The sequence below is a fragment of the Protopterus annectens genome, chromosome 2.part2 (assembly GCF_019279795.1).
Source record: "Protopterus annectens isolate FY-2018-M chromosome 2.part2, PAN1.0, whole genome shotgun sequence".
NCBI classification, from domain to species: domain Eukaryota; kingdom Metazoa; phylum Chordata; order Ceratodontiformes; family Protopteridae; genus Protopterus; species Protopterus annectens.
The window spans coordinates 1082953536-1082972100 of NC_056730.1; the positions used below are offsets into that span (position 1 = coordinate 1082953536).

Here is an 18565-nt window from a genome sequence, read left to right on the forward strand (position 1 = left end):
ATTTCCCCAGAAAAAAGGTTTTGAAAATTTTTTCATTTGGGAAATTAAGTGTTAAAGGAAAATAACCCCTTTTAAAAGGCCCGGGGGCCCCCCCTTTTGGGAATCCCCTTAAAAAGGAAAAAAAAAAAAAATTTCCATTTAAAAAAATTTTTGAAAAAAAAAATTTTGGAAAAATTTTCCCGGGACCCCTTAAAAAAAAACAAAAAAAAAAAAAAAAAAAAAAAAAAAAAAAAAAAAAAAAAAAAAAAAAAAAAAAAAAAAAAAAAAAAAAAATAACAAAAAGGGCGGGGGAAAAGGCCCTTTAATAAAGACCAAAATGGGTTTAAAAAATTTAAAGCAGTAAGAATGGAAGAGTTGGGAAAATCAGATTACTCCTCAGCCCCTGCTATTACCCAATCACTCATACTACAGTAGGTCAGGAGGCCTTGTTACTCTCAATAATGAAGACAATCAGCAGAAAATGGCTCCCAAAAACACAAACAAAACTTCCAGCCTACACAACAGGCCTCTATCAAGATTATGCCACCTGAGCAGAACACAGAAACCTCACATTAAAAGCATAGAAAGAACACCCACAAAGAGAAAATCCAAGTCTCAGTATGAAAAAGCAGTTTACAATTTAGTAATTTAAATAAAAAAACAATTATAGTAATGCACACTATTAAAGTTCCTAGCTGTAGCCACTAAATGAAAGTTTTAAACAGATCAAGGAGCCGACTAGAGAATGCTTTAACAGACAAAAATGCACAGAAAAGTTTGGATAGAACAATCACAAACAGAAAATACAACTCACAGTATGAAAAAGCAGTTTACAGTTATGTAATGTTAAAACAGTTTAAAACAGTAGAGAAATGCAGTGAAACAATAAAAAAAGATTTATAACAGTTCAAAAATATAGTAGATCAACTGTATAAGACAATTATATGCGTTTCACAAGTGCAATTCAGTGAAATAAGTGTAAGAAATAACTTAGCCTGTTCTTTGAATCTTAAGGAATTTTCACTTATGCAATGCAATCCAGAGCCTGACAATACAAGCAGAGCCTCTATAAGACACAGGGTTTATATAGCAGTAAGAATGGAAGAGTTGGGAAGATCAGATTACTCTGCAACCCCTGCTATTACCCAATCACTTATACTACAGTAGGTCAGGAGGCCTTGTTACTCTCAATAATGAAGACAATCAGCAGAAAATGCTGCCAGAAACACAAACAAAACTTCCAGCCTACAGAACAGGCCTCTATCAAGATTAGGCCACCTGAGCAGAACACAGAAACCTCACTTTAAAAGCATAGAAAGAACACCCACAAAGAGAAAATCCAAGTCTCAGTATGAAAAAGCAGTTTACAATTTAGTAATTTAAATAAAAAAAAAACAATTATAGTAATGCACACTATTACACTTCCTAGCTGTAGACAGTAAATGAAAGTTTTAAACAGATCAAGGAGCAGGCTAGAGAATGCTTTTAACAGACAAAAATGCACAGAAATGTTCGGATAAAGCAATCACAGACAGAAAATACAACTCTCAGTATGAAAAACAGTTTACAGTTAAGTAATGTTAAAACAGTTTAAAACAGTACATAAATGCAGTGAAACAATAAAAAAAGCTTTATAACAGTGCACAAATATAGTAGATCAACTGTATAGCACAATTATAAGCATTTCAGAAGTGCAATTCAGTGAAATAAGTGTAAGAAATAACTTCGCCTGCTCTTGGAATCTTAAGGAATTTCCACTTATGCAATGCAATCCAGAACCTGACAATACACACAGAGCCTTTATAAGACACATGGTTTATATAGCAGTAACAATGGAAGAGTTGGGAGGATCAGATTACTCATCAGCTCCTGCTATTACCCAATCACTCGTACTACAGAAGGTCAGGAGGCCTTGTTATTCTAAATAATGAAGACAATCAGCAGAAAATGGCTGCCAGAAACACAAACAAAACTTCCAGCCTACACAACAGGCCTCTATCAAGATTGTGTCACCTGAGCAGAACACAGAAACCTCACTTTAAAAGCATAGAAAGAACACCCACAAAGAGAAAATCCAAGTCTCAGTATGAAAAAGCAGTTTACAATTTAGTAATTTAAATAAAAAAAACAGTTATAATAATGCACACTGTTACAGTTCCTAGCTGTAGCCACTAAATGAAAGTTTTAAACAGATCAAGGAGCAGACTAGAGAATGTTTTTAACAGACAAAAATGCACAGAAAAGTTCGGACAGAGCAATCACAAACACAAAATACAACTCTCAGTATGAAAAAGCAGTTTACAGTTAAATAATGTTAAAACTGTTTAAAACAGTACATAAATGCAGTGAAACAATAAAAAAAGCTTTATAACAGTGTAAAATATAGTATATCAACTGTGTATCACAATTATAAGCGTTTCAGTAGTGCAATCCAGTGAAATAAGTCTAAGAAATAACTTGGCCTGCTCTTGCAATCTTAAGGAATTTCCATTTATTCAATGCAATCCACAGCCTGACAATACAAGCAAAGCCTTTATAAGACACATGGTTTATATAGCAGTAAGAATGGAAGAGTTGGGAAGAACAGATTACTCCTCAGCCCGTGTTATTACCCAATCACTCGTACTACAGAAGGTCAGGAGGCCTTGTTTCTCTCAATAATGAAGACAATCAGCAGAAAATGGCTGCCAGAAACACAAACAAAACTTCCAACCTACACAACAGGCCTCTATCAAGATTATGCCACCTGAGCAGAACACAGAAACCTCACTTTAAAAGCATAGAAAGAACACCCACAAAGAGAAAATCCAAGTCTCAGTATGAAAAAGCAGTTTACAATTTAGTAATTTAAATAAAAAAACAGTTATAGTAATGCACACTGTTACAGTTCCTAGCTGTAGCCACTAAATGAAAGTTTTAAACAGATCAAGGAGCAGACTAGAGAATGCTTTTAACAGACAAAAATGCACAGAAAAGTTCGGATAGAGCAATCACAAACAGCAAATATAACTCTCAGTATGAAAAAGCAGTTTACAGTTAAGTAATGTTAAAACAGTTTAAAACAGTACATAAATGCAGTGAAACAATAAAATAAGCTTTATAACAGTGCAAAAATATAGTAGATCAACTGTATAGCACAATTATAAGCGTTTCAGAAGTGCAATTCAGTGAAATAAGTGTAAGAAATAACTTAGCCTGCTCTTGGAATCTTAAGGAATTTCCACTTATGCAATGCAATCCAGAGCTTGACAATACAAGCAGAGCCTTTATAAGACACAGGGTTTATATAGCAGTAAGAATGGAAGAGTTGGGAAGATCAGATTACTCCTCAGCCACTGCTATTTCCAAATCATTCGTACTACAGAAGTTCAGGAAGCCTTGTTACTCTCAATAATGAAGACAATCAGCAGAAAATTGCTGCCAGAAACCCAAACAAAACTTCCAGCCTACACAACAGGCCTCTATCAAGATTATGCCACCTGAGCAGAACACAGAAACCTCCCTTTAAAAGCATAGAAAGAACACCCACAAAGAGAAAATCCAAGTCTCCATTTGAAAACCAGTTTACAATTTAGTAATTTAAATAAAAAAAACAATTATAGTAATGCACACTATTACACTTCCTAGCTGTAGACAGTAAATGAAAGTTTTAAACAGATCAAGGAGCAGGCTAGAGAATGCTTTTAACAGACAAAAATGCACAGAAATGTTTGGATAGAGCAATCACAGACAGAAAATACAACTCTCAGTATGAAAAAGCAGTTTACAGTTAAGTAATGTTAAAACAGTTTAAAACAGTACATAAATGCAGTGAAACAATAAAAAAGCTTTATAACAGTGCACAAATATAGTAGATCAACTGTATAGAACAATTATAAGTGTTTTAGAAGTGCAATTCAGTGAAATAAGTGTAAGAATTAACTTAGCCTGCTCTTGGAATCTTAAGGAATTTCCACTTATGCAATGCAATCCAGAGCCTGACAATACAAGCAGAGCCTCTATAAGACACAGAGTTTATACAGCAGTAAGAATGGAAGAGTTGGGAAGATCAGATTACTCCTCAGCCCCTTGTTATTTCCAAATCACTCGTACTACAGTAGGTCAGGAGGCCTTGTTACTCTTCATAATGAAGACAATCAGCAGAAAATGGCTGCCAGAAACACAAACAAAACTTCGAGCCTATACAACAGGCCTCTATCAAGATTATGTCACCTGAGCAGAACACAGAAACCTCACTTTAAAAGCATAGAAAGAACACCCACAAAAAGAAAATCCAAGTCTCAGTATGAAAAAGCAGTTTACAATTTAGTAATTTAAATAAAAAAAAAACAATTATAGTAATGCACACTATTACAGTTCCTAGTTGTAGCCACTAAATGAAAGTTATAAACATATCAAGAAGCAGACTAGAGAATGCTTTTAACAGACAAAAATGCACAGAAAAGTTTGGATAGAGCAATCACAAACAGAAAATACAACTCTCAGTATGAAAAAGCAGTTTACAGTTAAGTAATGTTAAAACAGTTTAAAACAGCACATAAATGCAGTAAAATAATAAAAAAAGCTTTATAACAGTGCAAAAATATAGTAGATCAACTGTATAGCACAATTATAAGCATTTCAGAAGTTCAATTCAGTGAAATAAGTGTAAGAAATAACTTCACCTGCTCTTGGAATATTAAGGAATTTCCACTTATGCAATGCAATCCAGAGCCTGACAATACAAGCAGAGCCTTTAGAGGACACAGGGTTTATATAGCAGTAAGAATGGAAGAGTTGGGAAGATCAGATTACTCCTCAGCCCCTGCTATTACCCAATCACTCGTACTACAGTAGGTCAGGAGGCCTTGTTACTCTCAATATCTAAGACAATCAGCAGAAAATGTCTGCCAGAAACACAAACAAAACTTCCAGCCTACACAACAGGCCTCTATCAAGATTATGCCACGTGAGCAGAACACAGAAACCTCACTTTAAAAGCATAGAAAGAACACCCACAAAGAATAAATCCAAGTCTCCGTATGAAAAAGCAGTTTACAATTTAGTAATTTAAATAAAAAAAAACAATTATACTAATGCACACTATTACAGTTCCTAGCTGTAGCCAAAAAATGAAAGTTTTAAACAGATCAAGGAGCAGACTAGAGAATGCTTTTAACAGACAAAAATGCACAGAAAAGTTCGGATAGAGCAATCACAAACAGAAAATATAACTCTCAGTACGAAAAAGCAGTTTTCAGATAAGTAATGTTAAAACAGTTTAAAACAGTACATAAATGCAGTGAAACAATAAAAAAAGCTTTATAACAGTGCAACAATATAGTAGATCAACTGTATAGCACAATTATAAGCATTTCAGAAGTGCAATTCAGTGAAATAAGTGTAAGAAATAACTTAGCCTGCTCTTGGAATCTTAAGGAATTTCCACTTATGCAATGCAATCCAGAGCCTGACAATGCACACAGAGCCTTTATAAGACACATGGTTTATATAGCAGTAACAATGGAAGAGTTGGGAAGATCAGATTACTCATCAGCCCCTGCTATTTCCAAATCACTCGTACTACAGAAGTTCAGGAGGCCTTGTTACTCTTCATAATGAAGACAATCAGCAGAAAATGGCTGCCAGAAACACAAACAAAATTTCCAGCCTACACAACAGGCCTCTATCAAGATTATGCCACCTGAGCAGAACACAGAAACCTCACTTTAAAAGCATAGAAAGAACACCCACAAAGAGAAAATCTAAGTCTCACTATGAAAAAGCAGTTTACAATTTAGTAATTTAAATAAAAAAACAATTATAGTAATGCACACTATTAAAGTTCCTAGCTGTAGCCACTAAATGAAAGTTTTAAACAAATCAAGGAGCAGACTAGAGAATGCTTTTAACAGACAAAAATGCACAGAAAAGTTTGGATCGAGCAATCACAAACAGAAAATACAACTCTCAGTATGAAAAAGCAATTTACAGTTAAGTAATGTTAAAACAGTTTAAAACAGTGCATAAATGCAGTGAAATAATAAAACAAGTTTTATAACAGTGCAAAAATATAGTAGATCAACTGTATAGCACAATTATAAGCATTTCAGAAGTGCAATTCAGTGAAATAAGTGTAAGAAATAACTTGGCCTGCTCTTGAAATCTTAAGGAATTTCCACTTATGCAATGCAATCCAGAGTCTGACAATACAAGCAGAGCCTTTATAAGACACAAGTTTTATATAGCAGTAAGAATGGAAGAGTTGGAAAGATCAGATTACTCCTCAGCCCCTGCTATTACCCAATCACTCATACTACAGATGGTCAGGAGGCCTTGTTACTCTCAATAATGAAGACAATCAGCAGAAAATGGCTGCCAGAAACACAAACAAAACTTCCAGCCTACACAACAGGCCTCTATCAAGATTATGTCACCTGAGCAGAACACAGAAACCTCACTTTAAAAGCATAGAAAGAACACCCACAAAGAGAAAATCCAAGTCTCAGTATGAAAAAGCAGTTTACAATTTAGTAATTTAAATAAAAAAACAATTATAGTAATGCACACTATTACAGTTCCTAGCTGTAGCCACTAAATGAAAGTTTTAAACAGATCAAGGAGCAGACTAGAGAATGCTTTTAACAGACAAAAATGCACAAACAAGTTTGGATAGAGTAATCACAAACAGAAAATACAACTCTCAGTATGAAAAAGCACTTTACTGTTCAGTAATGTTAAAACAGTTTAAAACAGTACATAAATGCAGTGAAACAATAAGAAAGCTTTATAACAGGGCAAAAATATGATAAATCAACTGTATAGCACAATTATAAGCATTTCAGAAGTGCAATTCAGTGAAATAACTGTAAGAAATAACTTAACCTGCTCTTGGAATCTTAAGGAATTTCCACTTAAGCAATGCAATCCAAAGCCTTACAATACAAGCAGACCATTTATAAGACACAGGGTTTATATAGCATTAAGAAAGGAAGAGTTGGGAAGATCAGATTACTCCTTAACCCCTGCTATTACCCAATCACTCATACTAAAGAAGGTCAGGAGGCCTTGTTACTCTCAATAATGAAGACAACCAGCAGAAAATCGCTGCCAGAAACACAAACAAAACTTCCAGCCTACACTACAGGCCTGTATCAAGATTATGCAACCTGAGCAGAACACAGAAACCTCACTTTAAAAGCATAGAAAGAACACCCACAAAGAGAAAATCCAAGTCTGAGTATGAAAAAGCAGTTAATAATTTAGTAATTTAAATAAAAAAAATTATAGTAATACACACTATTACAGATCCTAGCTGTAGCCACTAAATGAAAGTTTTAAACAGATCAAGGAGCAGACTAGAGAATGCTTTTAACAGACAAAAATGCACAGAAAAGTTTGGATAGAGCAATCACAAACAAAAAATATAACTCTCAGTATGAAAAAGCAGTTTACACTTAAGTAATGTTAAAACAGTTTAAAACAGTACATAAATGCAGTGAAACAATAAAAAAAGCTTAATAACAGTGCAAACATATAGTAGATCAACTGTATAGCACAATTATACGCATTTCAGAAGTGCAATTCAGTGAAATAAGTGAAAGAAATAACTTAGCCTGGTCTTGGAATCTTAAGGAATTTCCACTTATGCAATGCAATCCAGAGCCTGACAATACAAGCAGAGCCTTTATAAGACACAGGGTTTATATAGCAGTAAGAATGGAAGAGTTGGGAAGATCAGATTACTCCTCAGCCCCTGCTATTAATCAATCACTCGTACTACAGAGGGTCAAGAGGCCTTGTTACTCTCAATAATGAAGACAATTTAGCAGAAAATGGCTGCCAGAAACACAAACAAAACTTCCAGCCTAAACAACAGGCCTCTATCAAGATTATGCCATCTGAGCAGAACACAGAAACCTGACTTTAAAAGCATAGAAAGAACACCCACAAAGAGAAAATCCAAGTCTAAGTATGAAAAAGCAGTTTACAATTTAATAATTTAAATAAAAAAAATAATTATAGTAATGCACACTATTACAGTTCCTAGCTGTAGCCACTAAATGAAAGTTTTAACGAGATCAAGGAGCAGACTACAGAATGCTTTTAACAGGCAAAAATGCACAGAAAAGTGCGGATAGAGCAATCACAAACAGAAAATACTACTCTCAGTATGAAAAAGCGTTTTGCAGTTAAGTAATGATAAAACAGTTTAAAACAGTACAGAAATGCAGTGAAACAATAAAAAAAGCTTTATAACAGTGCAAAATATAGTAGATCAACTGTATAGCACAATTATAAGTGTTTCAGAACTGCAATTATAAGTGTTTCAGAACTGCAATTCAGCGAAACTCAACGAGGAACTAAACCCGCATATAAGGCAGCTGTTTAATCTTAGCCTTACCACAGGATACGTGCCCAAGGAGTGGCGTACGGCAACTGTGGTCCCACTCCACAAAGGCGGTACCTCTACGGACCCTGGTAATTACCACCCCATAAGCTTAACAAGCCTGGTCTGCAAAGCTATGGAGAGGATCATAATGGAACTCATAAACAAAGACATAGGGGACTTGCAGACATTGGACCCGACCCAGTTTGGCTTTGTCAAGGGCAGATCATGCCTTTTGAACTTGGTCGACTTCTTCGAAACAGTCACCAAGGCCATTGATGAGGGAAAGGCAGTCCATACAGCCTACCTTGACCTTGCAAAAGCTTTCGACAATACCCCACTCGGGTATTATAGAGAAACTTACCAGCTTAAATGTAAACCCATATGTCACAAGATGGGTTGCAAACTGGCTAAACAGGGTTAGAGTTGCTGGCGCCATGTCAGACTCCAAGCCGGTCACAAGTGGTGTCCCACAGGGCTCAGTCCTTCGCCCCCTATTGTTCGGCATCTACTTCTCAGAAGTACAGGCAAACATAGGAGGACTATGGCTGACAAAGTTTGCAGATGACTGCAAACTGGGTGCCATAGTGGAAAGTACATCGGACACAGATATCCTTCAGAGGGGTCTCACGGAAACTGATAACTGGTGCCAGAGCCATGGCCTGAAGTTAAATGCCAAAAAATGTATAGTCATACCCTTCGGGAAAAACAAGGTAACCCCAAGCTACCATATAGGTGGCAATCCATTAAGCACAGAAGAGGTTATCAGGGACCTGGGGACCCAGGTTGACAGTGGCCTTTCTTTTGACACTCACATTGCTAAAGTGGTTAGAAAGACCTTCTACATTGCCCACCTGATCATGAAGGGATTCACATCCAGATCAAGTGAGGTCATTGTTCCCCTGTACTCTTCACTTATCAGACCAATGATCGAGTACAATGCCCCATTCGGGATGTATCTCACCCGACACCTGCAGCAATTGGAGAGACCCCAAAAGTTCCTCACCAAAAGGATAAAGGGACTCCAAAATCTGTCATATGCCGCCAGACTGAAGAAACTCCAGCTCTATTCAGTCGCATACCGCCTGCTCAGAGGTGACCTGTGCCTGACATACAAGGCCATGTCCAACCCGGAATTAATGGACATGCTCCACCTCAAAAAATCCAAATCTACCAGATCCACTAGAGCAAGCGACTTAAATCTTAGCACGGATAAAAATAGGACATGCTGGAGGGATAGATTTGTCACCCAGAGACTCCCTATGCTGTGGAATAAAATCCTTGTCCATTTGAGGCAGAGCACCTCGCTGGCTCTGTTCAAGAGAAATCTTGACCGGTGGATGGGAGATCGTAGGTTTACCCCAGGAATCATCTCTGTGTCACTGCTGGACAGAGGCACAACAAACTAATGGGCACAGTATTTTTTAAAATAAGTGGTGGCGTAAGCCACAAAACTTTGGGCTAGGCTTATAAATGCCTTAGGGCAGATAGCCTAGTATAAACCTATGAACCTATGAACCTATAAGTGTTAGAAATAACATAGCCTGCTCTTGGAATCTGAAGGAATTTCCACTTATTCAATGCAATCCAGAGCCTGACAATACAAGCAGAGCCTTTATAAGACACAGGGTTTATATAGCAGTAAGAATGGAAGAGTTGGGAAGATCAGATTACTCCTCAGCCCCTGCTATTACCCAAACACTCATACTACAGAAGGTCAGGAGGCCTTGTTACTCTCAATAATGAAGACAATCAGCAGAAAATGGCTGCCAGAAACACAAACAAAACTTCCAGCCTACACAACAGGCCTCTAGCAAGATTATGCCACCTGAGCAGAACACAGAAACCTCACTTTAAAACCATAGAAAGAACACCCGCAAAGAGAAAATCCAAGTCACAGTATGAAAAAGCAGTTTACAATTTAGTAATTTAAATAAAAAAAACAATTATAGTTATGCACACTATTACAGTTCCTAGCTGTAGCCACTAAATGAAAGTTTTAAGGAGATCAAGGAGCACTCTACAGAATTCCTTTAAGAGACAAAAATGCAAAGAAAAGTTTGGATAGAGCAATCACAAACAGAAAATACAACTCTCAGTATGAAAAAGCATTTTACAGTTAAGTAATGTTAAAACAGTTTAAAACAGTACATAAATGCATTGAAACAATAAAAAAAGCTTTATAACAGAGCAAAAATATATTAGATCAATGGTATAGCACAATTATAAGTGTTTCAGAAGTGCAATTCAGTGAAATAAGTGTAAGAAATAACTTAGCCTGCTCTTGGAATCTTAAGGAATTTCCACTTATGCAATGCAATCCAGAGCCTGACAATACAAGCAGAGCCTTTATAAGACACAGGGTTTATATAGCAGTAAGAATGGAAGAGTTGGGAAGATCAGATTACTCCTCAGCCCCTGCTATTACCCAATCACTCATACTACAGAAGGTCAGGAAGCCTTGTTACTCTCAATAATGAAGACAATCAGCAGAAAATGGCTGCCAGAAACACAAACAAAACTTCCAGCCTACACAACAGGCCTCTATCAAGATTATGACACCTGAGAAGAACACAGAAACCGCACTTTAAAAGCATAGAAAGAACACCCACAAAGAGAAAAAACAAGTTTCAGTATGAAAAAGCAGTTTACAATTCAGTAATTTTAAATAAAAAAAAACAATTATAGTAATGCACACCATTACATTTCCTAGCTGTAGCCACTAAATGAAAGTTTCAAGGAGATCAAGGAGCAGACTACAGAATGCTTTTAACAGACAAAAATGCACAGAAAAGTTCGGATAGAGCAATCACAAACAGAAAATACAACTATCAGTATGAAAAAGCATTTTACACTTAAGTAATGTTAAAACAGTTTAAAACAGTACATAAATGCATTGAAACAATAAAAAAAGCTTTATAACAGAATAAAAATATAGTAGATCAACTGTATAGCACAATGATAAGTGTTTCAGAAGTGCAATTCAGTGAAATAAGTGTAAGAAATAACTTAGCCTGCTCTTGGAATCTTAAGGAATTTCCACTTATGCAATGCAATCCACAGCCTGACAATACAAACAGAGCCTTTATAAGACACATGGTTTATATAGCAGTAAGAATGGAAAAGTTGGGAAGATCAGATTACTCCTCAGCCCCTGCTATTACCCAATCACTCGTACTACAGAAGGTCAGGAGGCCTTGTTACTCTCAGTAATGAAGAAAATCAGCAGAATATGGCTGCCAGAAACACAAACAAAACTTCCAGCCTACACAACAGGCCTCTATCAAGATTATGACACCTGAGCAGAACACAGAAACCTCACTTTAAAAGCATAGAAGAACACCCACAAAGAGAAAATCCAAGTTTCAGTATGAAAAAGCAGTTTACAATTTAGTAGTTTAAATAAAACAAACAATTATAGTAATGCACACTATTACAGTTCCTAGCTGTAGCCACTAAATGATAGTTTTAAACAGATCAAGGAGCAGACTAGAGAATGCTTTTAACAGACAAAAATGCACAGAAAAGTTCGGATAGAGCAATCACAAACAGAAAATATAACTCTCAGTATGAAAAAGCAGTTTACAGTTAAGTAATGTTAAAACAGTTTAAAACAGTACATAAATGCAGTGAAGCAATAAAAAGCTGTATAATAGTGAAAAAATATAGTAGATCAATTGTATAGCACAATTATAAGTGTTTCAGAAGTGCAATTCAGTGAAATAAGTGTAAGAAATAACTTAGCATGCTCTTGGAATCTTAAGGAATTTCCACTTATGCAATGCAATCCAGAGCCTGACAATACAAGGAGAGCCTTTATAAGACATATGGTTTATATAGCAGTAAGAATGGAAGAGGTGGGAAGATCAGATTACTCCTCAGCCCCTGATATTACCCAATCACTCGTACTACAGAAGTTCAGGAGGCCTTGTTACTCTCAATAATGAAGACAATCAGCAGAAAATGGCTGCCAGAAACAAAAACAAAACTTCCAGCCTACACAACAGGCCTCTATCAAGATTATGCCACCTGAGCAGAACACAGAAACCTCACTTTAAAAGCATAGAAAGAACACCCACAAAGAGAAAATCCAAGTCTCAGTATGAAAAAGCAGTTTACAATTTAGTAATTTAAATAAAAAAACAATTATAGTAATGCACACTATTAAAGTTCCTAGCTGTAGCCACTAAATGAAAGTTTTAAACAGATCAAGGAGCAGACTACAGAATGCTTTTAACAGACAAAAATGCACAGAAAAGTTCGGATAGAGCAATCACAAACAGAAAATATAACTCTCAGTATGAAAAAGCAGTTTACAGTTAAGAAATGTTAAAACAGTTTAAAACAGTACATAAATGCAGTGAAACAATAAAAAAGCTTTTAAACAGTGCAAAAATATCGTAGATCAACTGTATAGCACAATTATAAGCGTTTCAGAAGTGCAATTCAGTGAAATAAGTGTAAGAAATAACTTAGCCTGTTCTTGGAATCTTAAGGAATTTCCACTTAAGCAATGCAATCCAAAGCCTTACAATACAAGCAGACCATTTATAAGACACAGGGTTTATATAGCATTAAGAAAGGAAGAGTTGTGACGGCAACTGTGGTCCCACTCCACAAAGGCGGTACCTCTACGGACCCTGGTAATTACCACCCCATAAGCTTAACAAGCCTGGTCTGCAAAGCTATGGAGAGGATCATAATGGAACTCATAAACAAAGACATAGGGGACTTGCAGACATTGGACCCGACCCAGTTTGGCTTTGTCAAGGGCAGATCATGCCTTTTGAACTTGGTCAACTTCTTCAAAACAGTCACCAAGGCCATTGATGAGGGAAAGGCAGTCCATACAGCCTACCTTGACCTTGCAAAAGCTTTCGACACAATACCCCACTCGGGTATTATAGAGAAACTTACCAGCTTAAATGTAAACCCATATGTCACAAGATGGGTTGCAAACTGGCTAAACAGGGTTAGAGTTGCTGGCGCCATGTCAGACTCCAAGCCGGTCACAAGTGGTGTCCCACAGGGCTCAGTCCTTCGCCCCCTATTGTTCGGCATCTACTTCTCAAAAGTACAGGCAAACATAGGAGGACTATGGCTGACAAAGTTTGCAGATGACTGCAAACTGGGTGCCTTAGTGGAAAGTACATCGGACACAGATATCCTTCAGAGGGGTCTCACGGAAACTGATAACTGGTGCCAGAGCCATGGCCTGAAGTTAAATGCCAAAAAATGTATAGTCATACCCTTCGGGAAAAACAAGGTAACCCCAAGCTACCATATAGGTGGCAATCCATTAAGCACAGAAGAGGTTATCAGGGACCTGGGGACCCAGGTTGACAGTGGCCTTTCTTTTGACACTCACATTGCTAAAGTGGTTAGAAAGACCTTCTACATTGCCCACCTGATCATGAAGGGATTCACATCCAGATCAAGTGAGGTCATTGTTCCCCTGTACTCTTCACTTATCAGACCAATGATCGAGTACAATGCCCCATTCGATGTATCTCACCCGACACCTGCAGCAATTGGAGAGACCCCAAAAGTTCCTCACCAAAAGGATAAAGGGACTCCAAAATCTGTCATATGCCGCCAGACTGAAGAAACTCCAGCTCTATTCAGTCGCATACCGCCTGCTCAGAGGTGACCTGTGCCTGACATACAAGGCCATGTCCAACCCGGAATTAATGGACATGCTCCACCTCAAAAAAATCCAAATCTACCAGATCCACTAGAGCAAGCGACTTAAATCTTAGCACGGATAAAAATAGGACATGCTGGAGGGATAGATTTGTCACCCAGAGACTCCCTATGCTGTGGAATAAAATCCTTGTCCATTTGAGGCAGAGCACCTCGCTGGCTCTGTTCAAGAGAAATCTTGACCGGTGGATGGGAGATCGTAGGTTTACCCCAGGAATCATCTCTGTGTCACTGCTGGACAGAGGCACAACAAACTAATGGGCACAGTATTTTTTAAAATAAGTGGTGGCGTAAGCCACAAAACTTTGGGCTAGGCTTAAAATGCCTTAGGGCAGATAGCCTAGTATAAACCTATGAACCTATGAACCTATAAGTGTTAGAAATAACATAGCCTGCTCTTGGAATCTGAAGGAATTTCCACTTATTCAATGCAATCCAGAGCCTGACAATACAAGCAGAGCCTTTATAAGACACAGGGTTTATATAGCAGTAAGAATGGAAGAGTTGGGAAGATCAGATTACTCCTCAGCCCCTGCTATACCCAAACACTCATACTACAGATGGTCAGGAGGCCTTGTTACTCTCAATAATGAAGACAATCAGCAGAAAATGGCTGCCAGAAACACAAACAAAACTTCCAGCCTACACAACAGGCCTCTAGCAAGATTATGCCACCTGAGCAGAACACAGAAACCTCACTTTGAAAGCAATAGAAAGAACACCCGCAAAGAGAAAATCCAAGTCACAGTATGACAAAGCAGTTTACAATTTAGTAATTTAAATAAAAAAAACAATTATAGTTATGCACACTATTACAGTTCCTAGCTGTAGCCACTAAATGAAAGTTTTAAGGAGATCAAGGAGCACTCTTCAGAATTGCTTTAAGAGACAAAATGCAAAGAAAAGTATAGAGCAATCACAAACAGAAAATACAACTCTCAGTATGAAATTAAGTAATGTTAAAACAGTTTAAAACAGTACATAAATGCATTGAAACAATCTTTATAACAGAGCAAAAATATATTAGATCAATGGTATAGCACAATTATAAGTGTTTCAGAAGTGCAATTCAGTGAAATAAGTGTAAGAAATAACTTAGCCTGCTCTTGAATCTTAAGGAATTTCCACTTATGCAATGCAATCCAGAGCCTGACAATACAAGCAGAGCCTTTATAAGACACAGGGTTTATATAGCAGTAAGAATGGAAGAGTTGGGAAGATCAGATTACTCCTCAGCCCCTGCTATTACCCAATCACTCATACTACAGAAGGTCAGGAAGCCTTGTTACTCTCAATAATGAAGACAATCAGCAGAAAATGGCTGCCAGAAACACAAACAAAACTTCCAGCCTACACAACAGGCCTCTATCAAGATTATGTCACCTGAGCAGAACACAGAAACCTCACTTTAAAAGCATAGAAAGAACACCCACAAAGAGAAAATCCAAGTCTCAGTATGAAAAAGCAGTTTACAATTTAGTAATTTAAATAAACCAAAAACACAGATAGTAATGCACACTATTACAAGTCCTAGGTGTAACCACTAAATGAAAGTTTTCAACAGATCAAGGAGCAGGCTAGAGAATGCTTTTAACAGACAAAAATGCACAGAAATGTTCGGATAGAGCAATCACAGACAGAAAATACAACTCTCAGTATGAAAAAGCAGTTTACAATTAAGTAATGTTAAAACAGTTTAAAACAGTACATAAATGCAGTGAAACAATAAAAAAGCTTTATAACAGTGCACAAATATAGTAGATCAACTGTATAGAACAATTATAAGTGTTTTAGAAGTGCAGTTCAGTGAAATAAGTGTAAGAAATAACTTAGCCTGCTCTTGGAATCTTAAGGAATTTTTACTTATGCAATGCAATTCAGAGCCTGACAATACAAGCAGAGCCTCCATAAAACACAGGGTTTATATAGCAGTAAGAATGGAAGAGTTGGGAAAATCAGATTACTCCTCAGCCCCTGCTATTACCCAATCACTCGTACTACAGTAGGTCAGGAGGCCTTGTTACTCTCAATATCTAAGACAATCAGCAGAAAATGTCTGCCAGAAACAGAAACAAAACTTCCAGCCTACACAGGCCTCTATCAAGATTATGCCACATGAGCAGAACACAGAAACCTCACTTTAAAAGCATAGAAGGAACACCCACAAAGAATAAATCTAAGTCTCCATATGAAAAAGAAGTTTACAATTTAGTAATTTAAATAAAAAAAAACAATTATAGTAATGCACACTATTACAGTTCCTAGCTGTAGCCAAAAAATGAAAGTTTTAAACAGATCAAGGAGCAGACTAGAGAATGCTTTTAACAGACAAAAATGCACAGAAAAGTTCGGATAGAGCAATCACAAACAGAAAATATAACTCTCAGTATGAAAAAGCAGTTTACAGTTAAGACATGTTAAAACAGTTTAAAACAGTACATAAATGCAGTGAAACAATAAAAAAGCTTTTAAACAGTGCAAAAATATCGTAGATCAACTGTATAGCACAATTATAAGCGTTTCAGAAGTGCAATTCAGTGAAATAAGTGTAAGAAATAACTTAGCCTGCTCTTGAAATCTTAAGGAATTTCCACTTATGCAATGCAATCCAGAGCCTGACAATACACACAGAGCCTTTATAAGACACATGGTTTTTGTAGCAGTAAGAATGGAAGAGTTGGGAAGATCAGATTACTCCTCAGCCCCTGCTATTACCCAATCACTCGTACTAAAGTAGGTCAGAAGGCCTTGTTATTCTCAATAATGAAGACAATCAGCAGAAAATGGCTGCCAGAAACACAAACAAAACTTCCAGCCTACACAACAGGCCTCTATCAAGATTATGCCACCAGAGCAGAGCACAGAAACCTCACTTTAAAGGCATGGAAAGTACACCCACAAAGGGAAAATCCAAGTCTCAGTATGAAAAAGGAGTTTACAATTTAGTAATTTAAATAAAAAAACAGTTAGAGTAATGCACACTATTACAGTTCCTAGCAACAGCCACTAAATGAAAGTTTTAAACAGGTCAAGGAGCAGACTAGAGAATGTTTTTAACAGACAAAAATGCAAAGAAAAGTTTGGATAGAGCAATCACAAACAGAAAATACAACTCCAGTATGAAAAAGCAGTTTACAGTTAAATAATGTTAAAACAGTTTAAAACAGTACATAAATGCAGTGAAACAATAAGAAACAGCTTTATAACAGTGGAAAATATATAGTAGATCAACTGTATAGCACAATTATAAGCATTTTCAGAAGTGCAATATAAAGTGCTCAGAACTGCAATTAGCGCTTCAGGAACTGCAATTCAGCGAAACTCAACGAGGAACTAAACCCGGTGACATAAGGGGCAGGCAGCTGTTTAATCTAGCTCACCACAGGACACGCCCAAGGAGTGGCGTGACGGCAACTGTGGTCCCACTCCACAAAGGCGGCAAAAATTTCACGACCCTGGTAATTACCAGCACCCCATAAGCCATCAAGCCTGGTCTGCAAAGGCGGAGGAGGACCAAGCAACAACCACAAACAAAGACATAGGGGACGTAAGACATTGGACCCGGACTCCAGTTTGGCTTTGTCAAGGGCAGATCATGCTGAACTTGGTCGACTTCAAACAGTCACCAAGGCTATTGATGAGGGAAAGGCAGTCCATACAGCCTACCCTTGACCTTGCAAAAGTTTTCGACACAATACCCCACCGGTATTATAGGAGGAAACTTACCAATCTTAAATAAACCCATATGTCACAAGATGGGTTGCAAACCGGCTAAACAGGGTTAGAGTTGCTGGCTACGCCATGTCAACCTGCCGGTCACAAGTGGTGTCCCACAGGGCTTAGTCTCGGGCCCCTATTGTTCGCATTCTTACCAAAAGTACAGGCAAACATAGGAGGATTCATGAAGACAGTTTGGTAGATGATCAAAAAACTGGTGCCTTAGTGGAAGCAACATCTGGATTAACAGATATCCTTCAGAAGGGTCTCACACGGAAACTGATAACTGGTGCCAGAGCCATGGCCTGAAGTTAAATGCCAAAATGTATAGTCATACCTCTTCGAAAAACAACAAGGTTACCCCAAGCTACCATATAGGTAAGCAATCCATTGCCACAGAAGAGGTTATCAGGGGACCTCGGGGACCCAGGGTTGACAGTGTGGCCTGTCTTTCGACACTCACACGCTAAAGTGGTTAGAAGGGAAGACCTTCACATTGCCTGTTCTGATCATGAAGCGCGGGGATCTTGCCATCCAGGATCAAGTGAGGTCATTGTTCCCCTGTACTTCTTCACTTATCAGACCAATGGATCGAGTACAATGCCCCATTCGGGATGTATTCCCCACCCGACACCTGCAGCAATTGAGACCCCAAAGTTCCTCACCAAAAAGGATAAAGGACTCAAAACTGTCATATGTCACCAGACTGAAGAAACCCAGCTCTATCTGGTCGCAGATACCGCCTGCTCAGAGGTGACCTGTGCCTGAAAACCCTTAACCCAAAAAAAAAAAAAAAGG

General features: G+C 37.6%; 1 protein-coding gene across 2 annotated transcripts in view; it reads left to right on the top strand.

Annotated features, from left to right (window-relative positions):
- LOC122795882 (clathrin light chain A-like) overlaps window positions 1–18565 on the top strand; it is a 279023-nt gene that overhangs the window by 9687 nt on the left and 250771 nt on the right. For both annotated transcript variants that reach the window (XM_044064304.1, XM_044064306.1), the window contains exons 2-3: window positions 8468–8495; window positions 9121–9132. In XM_044064304.1, the coding sequence (XP_043920239.1) occupies window positions 8468–8495; window positions 9121–9132 (40 nt within the window). The remainder of the gene's footprint in view (window positions 1–8467; window positions 8496–9120; window positions 9133–18565) is intronic.